The sequence below is a fragment of the Emydura macquarii genome, unplaced genomic scaffold (genome assembly GCF_026122565.2).
Source record: "Emydura macquarii macquarii isolate MOO-44397 ecotype Brisbane River unplaced genomic scaffold, CSIRO-AGI_Emac_v2 contig_499, whole genome shotgun sequence".
NCBI classification, from domain to species: domain Eukaryota; kingdom Metazoa; phylum Chordata; order Testudines; family Chelidae; genus Emydura; species Emydura macquarii.
The window spans coordinates 2,894,852-2,912,765 of NW_027130636.1; the positions used below are offsets into that span (position 1 = coordinate 2,894,852).

The following is a 17,914-nucleotide window of genomic DNA, read 5'->3' on the forward strand; positions in this document are numbered from 1 at the left end:
ACTCTCCTCTTACACTATGCTGAACTAATGTGTATCCTCACACCTGTCCCCAGGCTTCCTTCAAATCAGTTTAAGGACACAGGAATAAGAACATAAAAATGGCCATATGGGGTAGACCTAAGTCCATCTAGCCCAGTGTCCCGTCTTCTGACAGTGGTCTGTGCCAGATGCTTCAGAGGGAATGAACAGAACAGGGCCATTTATCAAGTGATCCATCTCCTACCGTCCAGTCCCAGCTTCTGGCAGTTGGAAGTTCAGGGACACCCGGAGCCTAGAGTTGTGTAGAGCTGATAGCCATTGATGGACCAGTCCTCCATGATCTTCTCTAATTCATTTTTAATCCAATTATGTTTTTGGCCTTCACAACATCTCATGGCAATGAGTTCTGCAGGTTAATTGCGCATTGGATGAAAAAATATTTTCTTTTGTTTGTATTAAACCTGCTACTTTCAGTGGGTGATTCCTGGTTTTTGTATTGTGGAAGAGGGTAAAAAACACTTCTCTATTAACTTTTTCCACACCATTCATGATTTTATAGACCTCTATCATATCTCCCCCTTATTTGTCTCTTTTCTAAGCTGAACGGCCCTAACCTTTTCAGTCCCACATTGTACGGAAGCTATTCCATACTCTTGATCATGTTTGTTGCCCTTCTCTGAACCCTTTCCAGTTTCACTGAATCCTTTTTGAGACGGGGCAACTAGAACTGTATACAGTATTCCAGGTGTGGGTGTCCCATGGATTTATATAGTGACATTATGGTATTTTCTGTCTTATTTTCTATCCCTTTCCTAATGGTTCCTAATTTTCTGTTAGCCTTTTTGACCGCAGCTGCACATTAAGCTGAAGTTTTCAGAGAACTATCTCTGGTGACTCCCATTGTTTTGTATGTGTTATTTTTTCCAATGTGCATTACTTTGCACTTACCAATGTTGAATTTCATTTGCCAGTTTTGTCACCCAGTCACCCAGTTTTGTGACCCACTCACCCAGTTTTGTGAGATCCCTTTGTAATTCTTCACGGTCAGCTTTGGACTTAACTATCTTGAATATTTGTATATCATCTGCAAACTTTGCTCCTTCACGGTTCACCCCCTTTTCCAGATCATTAATGAATATGTTGAACAGCACAGATCCCAGTATAGATCTTTGGAGGACACCACCGTTTATCTCTCTCCATTGTGAAAACCGACGATTTATTCCTACCCTTTGTTTCCTATCTTTTAATCAGTTACTGATCCATGAGAATCCAACTACACTATATTATCTAGAGCATCCTTGTCCACACGCTTGTTGACCCCTCAAAGAAATTTAATAGATTGGTGTGGCATGACTTCCCTTTATAAAAGTTGTGTGAGCCTTTCTCAACAACATGTTCATCTATGCACCTGATAATTCTGTTCCTTATTATAATTTCCAACCAATTTGCCCAGTACTGAAGTTAGGCTGACCGGCCTGTAATTGCCAGGATCACCTCTGGAGCCCCTTTTAAAAATCTGTGTTACATTAGCTATCATCTTGTCATCTGGTATTTAGGCTAGTTTCAGTGATAGGTTACATACAACGCTTAGTAGTTTGGCAATTTCATATCTGCATTCCTTCAGAACTCTTGGATGGATGCCCTCCGGCTCTGGTGACTTATTACTGTTTAATTTATCTATTTATCAATGCTCTAAAACCTCTTCTATTGCCATGTCAATGTGGGAGAATACTTCAGATTTGCCACCTCAAGAGAATAGCTGTGATGTAGGGATCTCCCCCACATCCCCTGCAGTGAAGACCAATGCAAAGAATTAATTTAGCTTCTCTGCAATGGGCTTATCTTCCCTAAATGTGCTTCTTAGATTCTTTCTTGGGCTGCCTTATCGTACTTTAACACTTACCCTGCCAGAGTTTGTGCTCCTTCCTTAATAGGGAACCTCACTAGGTTTTGATTTCCTGTATCTTTCTGGTAAGGATTATTATTTGTATTATTGTTTTATTATTAAGTGAGGGGTCTCGCACTTCATAGCTTGTGTAGCTGAGCCCATTGCACACACCAGAATATCCTTGCATCCCGCCATTCCTCCCTCCCAACCCCTTCCCTGCAATTCCCCCCAACCTTCCTCCTCCCCGTGGATCTCATAGACTCTAAAGTCAGAAGGGACCAATAGGGTCATCTAGTCTGACCTCCTGCACAATGCAGACCACAGAACCTCACCCACCCACTCCTGTAATAAACCTCTAACCTATGACTGAGTTATTAAAGTCCTCAAATCATGGTTTAAAGACTTTAATGTACAGAGACTCCACCAGCAAGTGAGCCATGCTACAGAGGAAGGAAAAAAACCCAACAAGAGGGGATGCCATTTTAGATTTGGTATTGGTGAGTAATGAGGACCTCATAGAAGAACTGGTTGTAGGGGACAACCTTCGTTCGAGTGACCATGAGCTAATTCAGTTCAAACTAAATGAAAGGATAAACAAAAATAGATTTGTGACTAGGGTCTTTGACTTCAAAGAGCTAACTAAAAAATTAAGGGAATTAGTTGGGGAAGTAGACTGGACTGAAGAACTCATGGATCTAAAAGGTGACAGAGATGTAGCAATCAGTCAGCTGTGAATGTCTTTTAGGGCTAACACAGGTAGACCCTGGGGATCTTTGCTTCTGCTTGGTAGCTCCAGCCCTGTGAGAGTCTGAACAGCAAAAGAGAGGAACAATTTTCTTGTCAGCTATTTTTTCTTCCTTTCTTTCAGAATTCCAGCCAATGGGACGAGCCCTTTTGCAGGTAGCCTCTTCATGGGGTGTAAAGGGCAATTAACAAAGTCGTTGTGCTGTGATGTCCCACGGTGGACCATTTAATTGTGATAGCCATCTCGACTGGCAGGGACAATCCCTACTGACAAGTTCCCAGTTCCAGAGTGAACATTTTTGACAGTTACAAAACAAAAACTCAAATATTACCTGACAGCAGGTGATAAAGATATTGTAAGTGAGATTAATGCATGCCGCAATTGATAAGCCTTTCATAAAGGCTGAACGCACTGTTATAAGTCCAGTAGCCAGACTAACACGCAGGGGAGCGGGTCTGGTTTCCAGCAATGAATTTGTCAGTTCTCAGTGAAGGCCTACAGCCTTGGCAAGAGCTGGCATCTGGTTTGCCAGCAGTCCACATGGGTGTATTGGGGTTTTTAGGGAGAGGAGGGGTGAGAAAGGAGCAAGCGGGGCTGCTACACTCTGCATGGAAGGGTGGGGAAGAGGGCCAGCAGGCTGTGAGCTGTGGGGCTCTTCACATTCTGGGGCTCCCTGCTCCCCTCTGTAGAACGTGCACTGGCCCGGCCCAGGAGCTGCCCACTGCCCATGTGTTAATGCGTTGGCCCCCACCAGCTGAGCATCTGGGCCAGGGGTGTCATTTGTACCTGTGCCAAGCAAGGCCAGCAGACAGCACTATTGACACTGGTGTGAATGAATGTACCAGGGAGAAGAGACCCAGGCCCAGAGAGAGCAAGGGACCTGCTAAGGTCACCCAGGAGGACCATCAAGGACCTGGGACAAGACAGCACCTGAGCCTTGGCCAACACCACAGTCATCGAAGCATCCTGATCTCTAAACTTACCTACCTTGGGCTGTGGCAGAGAGCAGGTTCTAGAGGGCTGGACCCAGCACCAAGAATACCGTGCCACCGTTCCTGAGGGCATAGTCCCACAGAAGGTAAATGAATTGCCTCAGGGTATTTAAATCCCAGAGCAAAGCCATGCAATCCTAGGCGCTATTGCTCGAGAGGTTTCTCTTCCCAGATCTTTTCTGCAGGGTCGCTTGATCTTTCACCAGCCCCTTTGCCCTGTGCGTTAGGAAGCGGCAACTACCTCCTGCCAGATTTTTTTGGTGGAGAGCAATAGGAAATTGAAATTGAAATTGACAAAGCAATAGGAATTTGAGGAAATTGACATTGAAATTGACAAAGCAAAAGTTAAAATTCCCTGTCTGCCAGGGCACGAGAATGGCTCGGGCCCTTACTGCACGCAGCTGCAATGTAGGGGTGGCTAGGGCCTGATTAGCATGGCTGGAGGCATGCCTGACAGCTACACTGCACCAGCCTCTGGCTCAGATTCACTTTTTAGCACAGTAATTAGAGGCAGGAAATCGGAAAGGAAACTAAATGGCATTTTTGTTAATTTGGGAGAGAGCACAATTTATTAACCTAGTGTAATGCAGTGGTGCAGATACCTCATTCAGAGCACAACTGCATAACAGGAGCACGCGTGTATGGGAAATGGGAATGCCAGGAAACAGTCATTTAAGACTTATTGTTTACAGTATATAGTGCTAAGTATAGTGAGATTGGTTATGTACTCAGGGTTTGCCAGGCCTGGGATTGGAATGAAATGTCTCCATCTAAGCGGCGGCTGCACTATTCTTTGCATCACGTGCTCTTGCAAGAGGGGACCTTGTAAATAACAAAGCAGCCATGGACTGAATTGTGAAGAGTGGGTCAAAGTTTGCAGCATCATTCGCATGGTGAAGTTGAAGCTACTCAGGAGAAAGTGCCATGTAATGCAGTGGAATGGCAGTGGTTTCTCTGCAGTGTAGAAAGGGTGTGCGGCGCTCCAGCAAACTCTGGATTTGTCCTTCTGCCTAATGCTCCCCAGCAGGTCTCAGGACTGCTTCTGCAGTCTGATTTGCTGGAAGGCTGCCAGCAGCCTCCTGTCTCCTCCTCCTAACTGCAGTCACTCAGTTCAGAGCTGCCTCAGCTGATTCTTCTCGCATCACCTGGGTCTCAACTAGTCAAATGACCGGCCTGGAGGGTGAGACACAGGGACGTTCCCCATGTCTGCCACGGAGTGTCTGAGCAGGAGATATAGGAGGAAGAAGCAGGGCAGGTACAGGTAGTTACATTGTTTGGCATGTACAGTTTCTGTGTTGATCGTGGTGGGGTCATAGCAGATTTTCAGGAACTTCAGCCAGGGCCTGGCACCTGCAAAGCCTGGGAATTGCTATCTCAGGCAAAGCTGATAGCCCCCAGTGTCCTGCAGAAGGACAGATCTGATAGAAACACTTCTCGGGGGGGGGGAAGGCTGTGCAGAATTGCTCAGTAGTCATGCTGCCTTCAACTGTTTATTCTGCAGCGCAAGCCTGCAAGAGACCTTTAGTCCCTTCAAAACAGCTGCAGATGCCTTTGGGGTCCTCGCCAAGCCGTGTGCATGTATGCCTGTGATGCGTGCAGCATCTGAGAGTTCCTTTGTGCCTGTGCTCCCTGTAAGACACTCTGTGTGGGCATGTCCACCTGAGAAGTTGTGTGTGCGTGTGTGTCTCTGGTGGAGTCCTTTGTGCTTGTGTTTTCCCTGTGAGTGCCCTGCAGCGAGCGCTGTGTGCACTAAGTGCTGCTGGCTTGTTTAGGGTGATTCACGGGGCCTGATTTTTATCTTGGCCGCTCTTTTCAGACCCGCAGTTTTGTAGGAGCAACCAATGATGGGCACCTTTGAGGACATCGTTACGCTCTCCACGTAGCTAGTTTGTAAAGGGCACAAAAGGTAGGCCAGGCTATCAAAAGCTGGCTTTGGACATCAGGACTGGTGCACCCCTGTTCCCTAGGGGCTTTTGTCATCCTCTCCTGAATGCCGATCTCCTCCTCAGTAGCTGGGCAAGTCCCTCCTTATGGATTGTTACCTTGTGCTAACTCCAGCCTCTTCCTAGGACTCCATTGCTCCTCATTTTACAAGGCCGTTGGTTTTATGTAGTGCCCATGACCCACGAGTCTTGTAACACTGTACAAAGGGAATCAGTGGTAGCTGCAACAAGGGTGCTGGAGGTGCAGTAGTAACAACAAACACCAGATACGTGATTTCCATCACTAGCACCCCTGCACAAGGGTGAACTACAGAGAGGGGAATGGTCCCGGGGCGAGACGTGGCAAAAGGCAACGACGCAGGGAGAGATCCTCTTCTTGACCCAGGACAGAGCCGAGAGCCGGTCGAGGGAGGGAGAAGCCCAGCGAGCAGGCGGGAGTCGTTATTGTTTCTGTACTGTGTCCAGGGCAGGCTGGGCTCCTGGGGGCAGAGTGAGACTTGGGAGTGCTCTGAAGGCAAGGAGAATGCTTTTGTCTGGAGCTGGGGGCGGGGCAGGAGGGGGTGGGTGCGATTGAAAACAGCATGAAGAGCAGGGTGAGCTGGTGCCTTTATTCAGTGGGAAGAGGCCACTTCTGGAAGCTGCCTTGGGGCTGTTGGCGTGCAGTGGGGCTCCCTGCATGACTAGGGAATTCCCTGCCATGGTCCCGGCTCCTCCCCGGTTGTACTGTCTCCTCTGTATCCCCAGCAGCTCGACCCTCCAGCCCAGTCACACAGGCCATCAGTGCAAACTCTCACAGCCCCACACTGGCATCCTGACACAGCTGCCTTTCACCCCCTGGCTACCGGCACCCTCCCCATGGCTTGGCATGAAGGGAGAGGGACTCAGAGCAGGGTGAAGGCTGGCAGCTGGTTTGCCCTCAGCATGCCGGGCAATGGCTTAATTTGAAAGGCACACCACTTCTCATTCGCGGTGGTAGTGCCTACAGCACACGGAGGAATGCATGGTTCCCATCCGGTGTGAAAGGGAAACGGCCAAAGGGTGGTGGGGTACGTGGCCGCAGCTCACCGTTTTCAGGCCAGAGCCGGGTTGGGCCTACCTCAACACCCGCTGGCTGTAGCGCTTTAAGAGGAGGTGCTCCTTCTCCAGGGGTTAGATGACCACCACAAGGCCAGCCAGAGCTCAGGAGGATCCTCACTGAGATCGGGCCCAGGTGGACAGCTCACACCGGTAACCAGCTAGCCCGGCAGGATTTCCATGACAGCCGAATCTTCCTTGCGGGCAGCAGGTCCATACTACGGCCGCAGTTAGGGGTGCCTCACAACTACCAGTCCAAATGACTGGACACGGACATTACACCAATAACAAATAGGCATCCAGCAAACCAGGCAGAGGGAAACTTGGATCTTTTATCGGCCCAGAGCATACATGTCTGTAGAACTAGACTGCAAGTCCTGAGGCACTCGGTAGGTGACAGGGGAGAGAGACACAAAATGGCTTTAGAAACCGATTGCCTTCTGTGGGGAATTGGTACGGCTGTTTTGGATATACCTGCCTGGAGAGCAAATAGGCCTCTCCTCGTGCTGGTGGACTATGCCAGTGGGTTCCCTAAAGCAGTGACCCACTTCTCCATCCCGTGCAACCAGAGTGCTGATTACTTGCAGGGAATCTTCAGCAGAGTAGGTTTTCCTTCAGCTTTATCTGGCCAGGAGCCCCCATTTACATCAGCCCGGCTCTCCAATGTAGTGAGAAATTGTGAAACTGGTGTGGCTGGGGTACTGGGTGTGAGATGCAGGGTTGGGAGCAGACGGATCTGTGCTGAGTCTGACGAAGCTGAGGACATTAAAAGGTGCCTCATTGCCAAGGCGAAGGGACAAACATGGACCTTTTGTGACTTACCGTAGGCGATCCGTTCCTGAGGGCCACGCCACCCCTATATCCAACACGTACACAAGCAGCCCCCAGAGAAGGCGAGATGGGATTGCCTTCTGCCGTCTGACAGAGGCATTGAGCAAAATACAATATTAACTACCTGGGGTTTGTTCAGCCATCTCTAGCATACATTGATGATACCTTTGATGTAGGCCAAGGCCTTCCTTAGCCAAGATACAAAGTCCCTGCCTCAATCTGTGCACAGGGTGACCAGCACTCTGGGAATGAGGCAGCTGCAAACCGTTCCAAACAGCCACTAAATACAGAACTATCCGATTTGTCACCGCAGCACCTGAGTGCCTCGTTCCCGCACATTAAAGACTTTGTCTTTACAACTCCCCGGTGACATAGCTGAGTGTTGTTATCTCCATTGGCCAGATGGAGAGAGCAAGATCAAAAGCTGGACATAAAATGTACACGGCCCCAGTGATTGGTGTCTCACGCTAGGCCCCACAAAGGTAAAGTTTTCAAAAACTGCTAAGTGACTTAGGAGCTGATGTTCCATTTTCCAAAGTATGCTAGGCAATAGGGCTCAGATCCTCAAAGGGATTTAGGCACTTATCTCCCATTGGAGGAATCAGAGGGAGTTAGGCACCTGAAAGCCTTTGAGGATCTGGGCTGAAGAAGCCCAAGTCTCAGTGAAAGTCACTGGGATTTTAGCTCCTGTGTGCCTAAGTCACTTGTGAAAGTGGGACTTACATTCTTCAATTATTTCAAGGGGTTTGAAAATTTGATTCCAAGTTCCTGATTTTTCATAGGGGCTGAGGACCCCTGGCACCTGTTGACTTCAGCTGCAGCTGTGAATGCTCAGCCTTTTGGTGTCCCAAGTTAGACACCCAGGAAATGAGACGGACTGAGCTGGTGGCCACCTGTGAAAACATTTGGTGTGATGATCTAGCCAACGTCTGAATGTAGCAGAGAGAAGTCCAGAACCTAGTTCTTCTCGGTTGCAGTCAGCTGCCTTAACCATAAACCAGTCTTGTTCCTTCTGTAGTTTTCTGCTGTCATTTGTGACTTTTGCAGTGAGAAAGCTAGGGGTACTACCGACAGTAGCTTCACAGATGCATTCAGGAAGCATCATCAGAAACCCCCTGCACTGAATGAGACAGTGGTTCTGTGGAAAAAAGTATTATGTGATCATTAAATTAGAGACGAGGGAGCTGAACTAAGGTTACATGGGTTGTCTTAATTTTGGCATTTCCTATCTTTTAAATGCTTGACTTTGCAAGTTGATTTACATTCTTTTATCCTAGTTTATTGTCTGTAATTTCCCAGATTATTTTAAAATGAAAAATACATCATCAGTGTTAATGGTAAGAAAGCCATCAGTCATCAACAGGGCCATCAGTCTATGGTCGTCACCTCTATAGCATAGACCTCCACCACTTGAGCTAATGGGCTATCTCCATTACTATTAGCTACCAGTAGCCAAAGGGTGTGAACTCTTCTGTGAACCAGCCACTGGAGAGAGGATGCAAGATGGATATATAGGCCTAGATCTTAAATACCGTTTCAAATCTGGGCTATAGAAACTGTGGGCAACCCATGCAGGAGTAGTCTCATGTCACAGACACCATAGCCAAGTACATAGATGTGGCACCTTTTTAAAGTTTCCTTTCCCTTCTTTCTTCCTCCTGAGAAGCTATGGGGGCAAAGAAGCTGAGAAGGCTAAAATAGTGGGGACCTGGATTCTATTCCCAGCTGTACAGAAACTGAACTCTTAAAAAACATTCAGCCTGGGGCAGAGAGCAAGCATAGAAAATTGCAGCCTGAACAACTGCAGTTTGGCAAAGCAATTCAACCTGGGGTTCTAATTAGAAGCGATAGGCAACTTTAGTAATAGGTAGGGCTCTACAAAATTTACGATCCATTTTGGTCGATTTTATGGCCAGGGGATTATACCTTGACTTTAGTAAAGCTTTTGATACAGACTCCCACAGTATTGTTGCCAGCAACTTAAATTAATATGGGTTGGATGAATGGACTTTTAAGATGGATAGAAAGCCGGCTAGATCATCGAGCAGCAATCAATGACTTGATGTCTAGTTGGTAGCTGGTATCAAGTGGAGTGCCCCAGGGGTCGGTCTTGGGGCCGGTTTTGTTCAACATATTCATTAATGATCTGGATGATGGGATGGATTGCACCCACAGCAAGTTTGCGGATGATACTAAAATGGGGGCGTGGTAGATATGCTGGAGGGTAGGGATAGGCTACAGAGTGACCTAGACAAATTGGAGGATTGGGCCAAAAGAAATCTGATGAGGTTCAACAAGGACAAATGCAGAGTCCTGCCCTTCAGACAGACGAATCCCATGCACAGCTAAAAACTGGGGACCGACGGGCTAGGCAGCAGTTTTGCAGAAAAGAATCTGGGGGTTACAGTGGACATGAAGCTGGATATGAGTCAACAGTGTGCCCTTGTTGCCAAGAAGGCTAATGGCATATTGGGCCGCATTAGTAAGAGCATTGCCAGCAGATCGAGGGGAGTGATTATTCCCCTCTGTTTGGTACTGGTGAAGCCACATTTGGAATACTCTGTCCAGTTTTGGGCCCCCCACTACAGAAAAGATGTGGACAAGTTGGAGAGAGTCCAGCAGAGGGCAATGAAAATGATTAGGTGGCTGGAGCACATGACTTATGAGGAGGGCTGAGGGAACTGGGCTTGTTTAATCTGCAGAAGAGAAGAATGAGGGGGGATTTGATAGCAGCCTTCAACTACCTGAAAGTGGGTTCCAGGGAGGATGGAGCTAGGCTGTTCTCAATGGTAGCAGATGACAGAACAAGGAGCAATGGTCTCAAGTTGCAGTGGGGGAGGTCTAGGTTGGATATTAGGAAAATCTTTTTCACTAGGAGGGTGGTGAAGCACTGGCATGGGTTATCCAGGGAGGTGGTGGAATCTCCATCCTTAGAAGGTTTTAAGGGCTAGCTTGACAAAGCCCTAGCTGGGATGGTTTAGTTGGGGTTGGTCCTGCTCTGAGCAGGGGGTTGGACTAGATGACCTCCTGAGGTCCCTTCCAACTCCAATATTCTATGATTCTATGAATGACCACAAGAGGACAGGAACCTTTTTTTACCAAAATATTTCATTTGAAACATGGCATTGTAAGCACGGTTCCCCAGCTAATTCCATACAGGGGCACTGGTCCCATCTTGTGCCGCCTACTAAATTAGCACTGTTAGTTTTGGTAGCACCTCAAGGATCTTAATGGGGGAGACAACAAAATGAGCAGTTCCATGAAAACCACGGTACATCAAGATGACAACATTAGATCCTAGCCCTTTTGCCGGAAAATTGGATTATCCGCTCCTGACCCAGACAGACTACGAGGTGGTGAAGGCTGACTCATTCTGCTGAGCGTATGAATAAATAATAATCATAACACTTTGCCTCTTTATAGCCTGTTCCAGCTGAAGATCTTAAAGTGCTTTGCAGACGAGAATTAAATTAGCCTCATGGCGCTGAGGCTCAATTCATTCATGGCTCAATTGTGGCTTTCAACCACAGCTACAGGTAGAGGGTGGAGCCGAGACCTCTGGGCCCAAAAGGGCTTCCATTGGCAGTGCCTACACCTTGCCCAGGGGATCTGGGAATCAGGCCGGGCTTGGACTTTGAAAGGAGGGAGCATGCGCGCTGACTGCCTGATATTCTAATGTCACGTCAGTAACATACTAGCCAGGTGTGGTGCAGGGGCACCTGAGATTTGGTTTGTATGTCCAGAGCAAACTGAATGAAAGGGGATAGCTGGTGTGTAGCTGGAAGGTCCTTGATCCAGCCTGGCAGGATGAATAGGGAAGACACATGGGATTTTTAGTCTATATAGAAAGGGTGGATTGGATAGATTGGGTATTTTCCCATTCAGTGGACTAATAGCTTGGGTGTGGGCAAGGTATCCTTTCTGGGCTATGTATGGGAGATCTGATGTGTTGACCTGAGTGAGGAGTTCAATCTCTGCTCTGTGCGTGGAGGGTCGTGAGGAACATGTTAACATCTATGACTGATAATGGGTGGCTGACTTGGAGAATGGTCTGTGATTGTGTTTCTGAGTCATATATCAGGAGTGAGAGAGAAAAAAATTAACAAGTCATCCATCAATGATATAGATACAAGCACACAGCGAGGCATACATATTGATATGAACACAGACATGTAGATGCAGTACAGCTTACGGTTTTGTTTCATTTTTTTAATTAAAATCTTTCCTGTCTCATCATTTAATTGGCTTAGTTTGCAACAAGGGAGATTTACGTTCGATATTAGGAAGAACTTTCTAAAGATAAGGGATAGTTAAACACTGCAACAGGGTTACCTAGAGAGGTTGTGGAGTCCCCGTCATTGGAGTTTTTAAAGAACAGGCTGGACAAACACCTCTCAGGAATGGTCTAGGTTTACTTGGTTGTGCCTCAGCAGAGGTGGATGGGCTAGATGACCGCTCAAGGTCCCGTCCAGCCTGATATTTCCATGATCACTCATTTGGGGCCCGTTGTAGGGAAACAACAGGTAAATGTAGAAGTCTGTGCTGTGTGACATGCATGGTAGGTCTAGCCCACACCTGAAACAAATCTCAAAGCATGCTGGGATTGGAGGAAGAGGAGTCATGGGGAGGGGTGTCACACGGTGTTGTCCTAACGGCAAGTACCAGTTCGAGCTTCCTGATGTTTCTGCTACGTGTTTTGTGATTTCTATTTCATTGCATTTCAGGACTACTCGGCGTAACAAACTTGAGAGGCTGCATTGAGGTCGGCAAGAGACCTGCCCAGAGCTGAGAGGGACAAGCAAACCAGAATGCTACCCCCAGAGCTGAACGGAGTCTGCATGGATGAGGGAGACAGCTACAGGGTGCATCCCAAGATCTGCAACCTCGAAATGGTTCCCAACCTCAGACGCAGCAACAGTGGCTTCTGTAAGAGCAAGAGGAAGGCTCACTTTGCCACTGGCAATAATGAAAAGGCAAGTTTAGACTGTGCCAAGGTTAAGGGGAGGCTGACCATGTGTAGCAGTAACGGGCATAGCCAGAAGATGCTCCGAGCCCAGGGGTGAGTTGCCTGGCCAGGAGGACGGGGGCAGGCCGAAGGGTCCAGGTACAGAGTATCATCTGGAGGAGGCAATGGTTAGGGTCATTACCTGCTCTACTCCAATAGCTAGGGAGATGGACAAAATGCCCTGGGGGATGTGGTCACATGGAGAAGGACTGTTCTGCCGGGGTGTCAGGCCTAAGCCGATCTCATTCACACAAGGTAAAAACAAACCCACTAACGTCATGAGTCCCTGAGAGAGGGCAGGGCATATCCATAACTTAACCTTGGTCTGCAGGGGCCATGCCTTACCTGAGCCCCTCTGGCCAACCCCCAGACCTTCCCTCTGCCCCCCCTGCTAACCCCACAGAAAGGGGATTCCTTAAAGACGACACAACCCCTTTTTTCTTGCTTGACCAGACAAAGCCCTCATCACTTTAACACAAAATAGCTCAAGTTAGCCTGCAACAAATTCCAAGTGTAGACAAGCTATTAGACTCTCAGCCCTTGTTGCTCCTCTGTGTTTTGCCATCCCTAGCTTTGGGCACACACCTCTCTGTCTGGTACACAGTGTGCTGGCAGAGTCCTCACTCTGCTACCTGTCTGACTGCAAGTGTCAAATTCCCCTTGGAATTCTTGCTGCTATGAACTTTGTTTCTCTATGTGCTGGCTGGGAGCCCTTGCACACTGAATCTGTGATGTGCCCCTTTTTCGGTGGATCAGTTGTAGGAACCTATGTCATCTGATCCTTGTCTGGAGTCATTTAAGCTTGCAGTCCTCCTTATTCTCTCCACCCCGTAGGAAAATCTCAGCTCATGGATTCCTGAAAACATCAGGAAGAAGGAGTGTGTGTACTTTGTTGAAAGTTCCCAAATGTCAGATACTGGGTAAGTCAAATGCTCGGACGTTTTCCCACTTCTGCTTCCTACTTTCCACCCACATGGCAGGAAAGCAGAGTCAGCATTCAGGCCCGTTTCTGCTACAAAGGGAGGGAATGCAGTGATGGTCTGGGTTCTGCACAAAGAGAATACACAGAAAGATTTCCTGGAAAAGAAAATGTTGCCTCTCTTTCGCTGGTTCCACAATGCTAGGCACAGCTTGTTGAGTGTTGTTCTTATTCCTGTTGAAAATTTTGATGGAAACAAAAAAAACCCAACAAGTCAGCCATCTAAATTTTCCCCAGAAAATATGGATTTTTATGGTGGAAGTTTGAAAACGGATTTATTTTGATTTGCAAATACAGCCATGGTACCTCATGAGAGTTGTAGTTCTGGGTTTATGCCAGACTGGCATCTTTTTGGGTGGTTTGTTCCCTGTCCAGTACTGAGACAAAACCGGATGTGGGTTTGTCTGGTATCCTGGATGGGAGAAGCCATTTTGAAGACACTGTTGTGGATTCGTGAGCTTCTATTGAACTTAACAGGTCAGAGGTGCAAAGTGCTCTGCACTGCAGCTGGTCGGGAATTTTCAGTCAAAACGACTTTTTGATGGAAAATGCAATTTCCACAAAGTTGACGTTTCTGTGGGAAAATGTCTATTTTACCCAACTTTTTAAGTATCCCAATGGAAAAATATTTCATGAACTATTTCGTTTGGGTCCATTCAGCATTAAACTGCTTTTCCCTTTGGTGGTGCATTGCCTCATAGGAGTTGTAATTCTAGGTGATTCTCCTCTAAGGGCTGGGCTCCAGGACTGAACTACATGTTCCATGGTGCACCATGGGGTCACCCCTCAGACTGACCCGTGTGGTGCATCATGGGAGCTCACTATAGTGCATCACAGGAGATGTAGTCTGGCCATGGAGCTCTGGCCTTGGGGACATGAATCACCTGGAACCACACCTCCCAAGAGACATTGCGAGGCACTACCAGGAGATGCAGTTTAACACTGAACTGACTCAGAACAAAGTGATTCAATATTTCCGAATCAAAATTTTCCAGAACTTTTCATTCCACAGTCATTTTTTGATAGTCCACCTTAACTGGGTGAAAAAAAATCTCCAAATATCAGAATGTCCTTTGGGACAGAGAGGCTGATTTTCACTGATTTTACTATGCACAATGAACTCATCTTCACACTGATTTCTCCTCCGTAGCCAATGGCTGATGGGCAAGCTGGGCAGGAGATGTAACCTCCATAGGGCCTGGTGTTGGGTATTTTCAAAGGAAGCCACTGCCACTGCTTCCTGTCTGAGATTATCAAGGGACTCATCCGCCTGTAAGTGCCCGGGGCTTCCCTTCTGAGTTCAGGGAGCTGCTGATGCTGTTTTCTTGCAGGAGGGTCATGTGTGAATGTGGTTACCCCCGGGAACAGCACCTGGAAGAGGCCACAAAGCCAACTGTTTTCCTGGGGAAAGAATGGGACCCCCGAAAGCACATCCAAGAAATGCCGACGGATGCATTTGGTGATATCAGCTTTGCAGGCCTGGGACCGAAGGTGGGACAGGTGAGTCAGTCCCTGGTATCTAGGGGACGGGGATCCCGTTTTGAACCTTTGCTGCTTGGCACCTGCAGCTGATGGAATGGGCGTATGCTCCGGCCTTTGATGGTAGATGTAGAGGTGCCCTGAAGGTAGCCCTGATCCCAGCAGAGAAAGAGAGGGGGCAGATGGGATCATCTCCTTCACCCTGCCAACAGCCAGAGCAGCTGTGGGGAGAGGTGAGGAGGCCCAGGGCCAGGTCAAGGAAATCTGAGGCCTCCTCTGAAGCCATTTGTGGGACAAGATTCTGTGTCTGACCTCTTCCACTCCTCTTGCCTCAAACTCCTGGGGGGCCTGAATCCCGTGGAGGTGGGCGGGAACAGGTACGGCATCCAGAACAAGAGTGTCATGCCCTGGAGGGTGTTACACCTTTACAGAGTCAGCGGCCAGGCTGGACTGGCCCTGAGGCGATGCCTCAGGGCGTGGAGGAAGATGTTCCTCTCCACGCAGCCCTGATCCTTTCCAGGAAGGTGAGGAACTTGGGTGGGGAGAGAAGGGAGCTGTCTGGTCTTGGTTGCCTAGGGGAAAGCTTGATTCTTGCTGCATTGGCTAGGATGAGTCCCTGGCTGGCTTTGCAGTCCAGATAGGTGTGGTGGGTTTTACTCCCTCCCTTCCCTGTGTCCTCCCCCACCCCCCCAGTATGTGCGCGTCTCAGCGGACACCCCTCCATGCGTTATCTACCAGCTGATGACACAGCACTGGGGCCTGGACGCCCCCAACCTGCTCATCTCGGTGACAGGGGGCGCTAAGAACTTTAACATGATGCCGCGGCTGAAGAATATCTTCCGGAGGGGGCTGGTCAAGGTGGCCCAGACGACAGGTAAAACGGTCCCTGAGGAGAGCCTGCCATTCACGCCCCTCGCACCAGGGCAGGCCGAGGATCCCTGGGGCCGGGCTGGAAGGGAGCCCTGTGTGTGTGCCTGGGTGGGGGAAAGCGCGAGGCATTCCCCTGGGAGTGATAAGGTGCCAGGGAAGGAGTGACAAGCCGCCGGAAGACGATCAGATGACAGTGAGGAAGGCGGCGTCCAACCCTGCATGGCATAGAACATAACATGCCTGGCGTTATGGAGCGAGCTATTGTTCCTTGAGGAACACCACCCCTGGCCTACAGGCCCCCCGGCATCAGCGCCTGAGTGACGGGCCGTGACGCTAGCAACAAACCACAGCCAACAGCTCAGGGCCTCTGCAAACAGGCAGGTTCACACAGATGCCAGAGCCCTGCAGAGCCAGTCCCTGGATTTTACAAAGAGCTGGTTAATGCATGATAGTTATCCCACTGTAAAAACACACCTTTCTGGCAGTGAAGACATACCCATAAGGCCAGAGTGAGAGACAATCCCTGCCCTAAGAGTTCACAACCTGAACAGACCCAGGGTAGAAGAAGAAGGTTTATTATCCTATGTTACAGAGACACACAGGTCCACAAGGTCACAGAGAAAGTCTGAGGGAGAGTAAGGACCCAAATCTAGATCTTCTGCCTCCCAGTCCTGACCCACAAGATCATCCTTCTCCCATCTGCCCCTGTGCAGAGCACAGTCCACTCAGCATAGTAGCGTTTTCCTTGCCTAGGGCTACAGGCTTGCACAAAGTGCTAGACAGGGGAGCATCAAGACCAGAGAAGTCCCAAACCTGTGTGTCAAAGAGGACTGGCTCAGCACACAGAGGACTCAGACACCCCAAGGCAGGAGGGGCCCCCCACAGGCCTTGGAGTCTCCAAAACCTGGGTGGAAGGGGGACTTCTGCAGGTCTCTGATAGCCTCAGATATCAGCCACGGTGTGTGGAGCATTTGCCTTGTCAACCCTGCCTCTGTCTACCAGGTGCCTGGATCATAACGGGTGGGTCACACGCTGGCGTGATGAAGCAGGTGGGAGAGGCGGTGCGAGACTTCAGCATGAGCAGCAGCTGCAAAGACGGCGAGATCATCACCATTGGCATAGCCACCTGGGGGACCGTCTACAACCGCGGCAGTCTCATCTGCCCCATGGTGAGTGTCCAACCCCTGCGGGGGGAGGGAGGGTGTTTGAGAGCTCCGGTGCCTGCAAGGGGGCATGGGAGGTACACAGGTCTGAGAGGGAGAGGAGAGAAGCAAGGGAGAGCCAGCAGCGGACCTTGTTCCTGTTTTCATTGAGACACTCGTTCCATGAAGAGCATCCCCCAGTCATCAACAGCTGTGCACGTGTGCTCCCCCGGCTGCCCCCTCCCCATGCCTCACACCAGCTTTGCCCCCCCCCCATGTTGTATCACAAACAGACACAGCTTTGGTCATCTCACGCACTGAATCTCACATGCCCTCAGAGGATTAGATACGTAAAGGCTAACGCTTATCCCCAGAGCCCTTTGGAAGCCTTCCCGAGGGGCTGTGATTGCTTGTGAATACCACGTATTGAAAATACCAGCTATGCCAATGGAACCCGTGACATTGCCCATTTCATGCTGGATATTTTCACACCATCTCAGCTGCGATAAGAGAAAACAGACAGCCGAGAAAGACGGTAGGAGCCGTATTATGACAAGGGGGAGGAAAATATGACCTCCCTCCTGCAGACACGTTTTAGGACACTTTTGGTCCTAAAATAATGTAGATCCTCAAAAGCCTCTCAGGAGTTAACAAAAGCTGTGAGACATTTGCTTTTGTCCCAGGGAAAGACTCCCGATTCCCCCGGGAGAATGCCTGTCATAGCTCCAGAACCCCTGCGGAGAGTCTGTAATTACAGTCGGGGTCCTTCAGGGATACCTAAGGCAGACAGACTGTAGTGGCACAAGGCGGAGATTATTAAGGACAATATTTTACGGTTAAGATTCTTGACAATGATGGAATTGGGCTCCTAGGCCTGTATGAGGTGCCTGCCTGTCCGAGGAGCAGAGCATCCACAACTCTCATTGATTTCACTGTGAGTTGCTGGGAACTTGACACCTTTGAAAATCAGCTAGTTTATTTAGGCAC

At 48.9% G+C, this 17,914-nt stretch overlaps 1 protein-coding gene across 1 annotated transcript in view; it reads left to right on the plus strand.

Annotated features, from left to right (window-relative positions):
- The first annotated feature begins 4,792 nt into the window (after window positions 1-4,792).
- Window positions 4,793-17,914, plus strand: part of TRPM2 (transient receptor potential cation channel subfamily M member 2) — a 42,413-nt gene continuing 29,291 nt past the window's right edge. Inside the window, exons 1-7 of the mRNA XM_067538734.1 lie at window positions 4,793-4,859; window positions 12,177-12,425; window positions 13,292-13,377; window positions 14,587-14,655; window positions 14,768-14,936; window positions 15,609-15,789; window positions 16,788-16,954. Of these exons, the coding sequence (XP_067394835.1) occupies window positions 12,261-12,425; window positions 13,292-13,377; window positions 14,587-14,655; window positions 14,768-14,936; window positions 15,609-15,789; window positions 16,788-16,954 (837 nt within the window). The 5' untranslated portion in view covers window positions 4,793-4,859; window positions 12,177-12,260. The remainder of the gene's footprint in view (window positions 4,860-12,176; window positions 12,426-13,291; window positions 13,378-14,586; window positions 14,656-14,767; window positions 14,937-15,608; window positions 15,790-16,787; window positions 16,955-17,914) is intronic.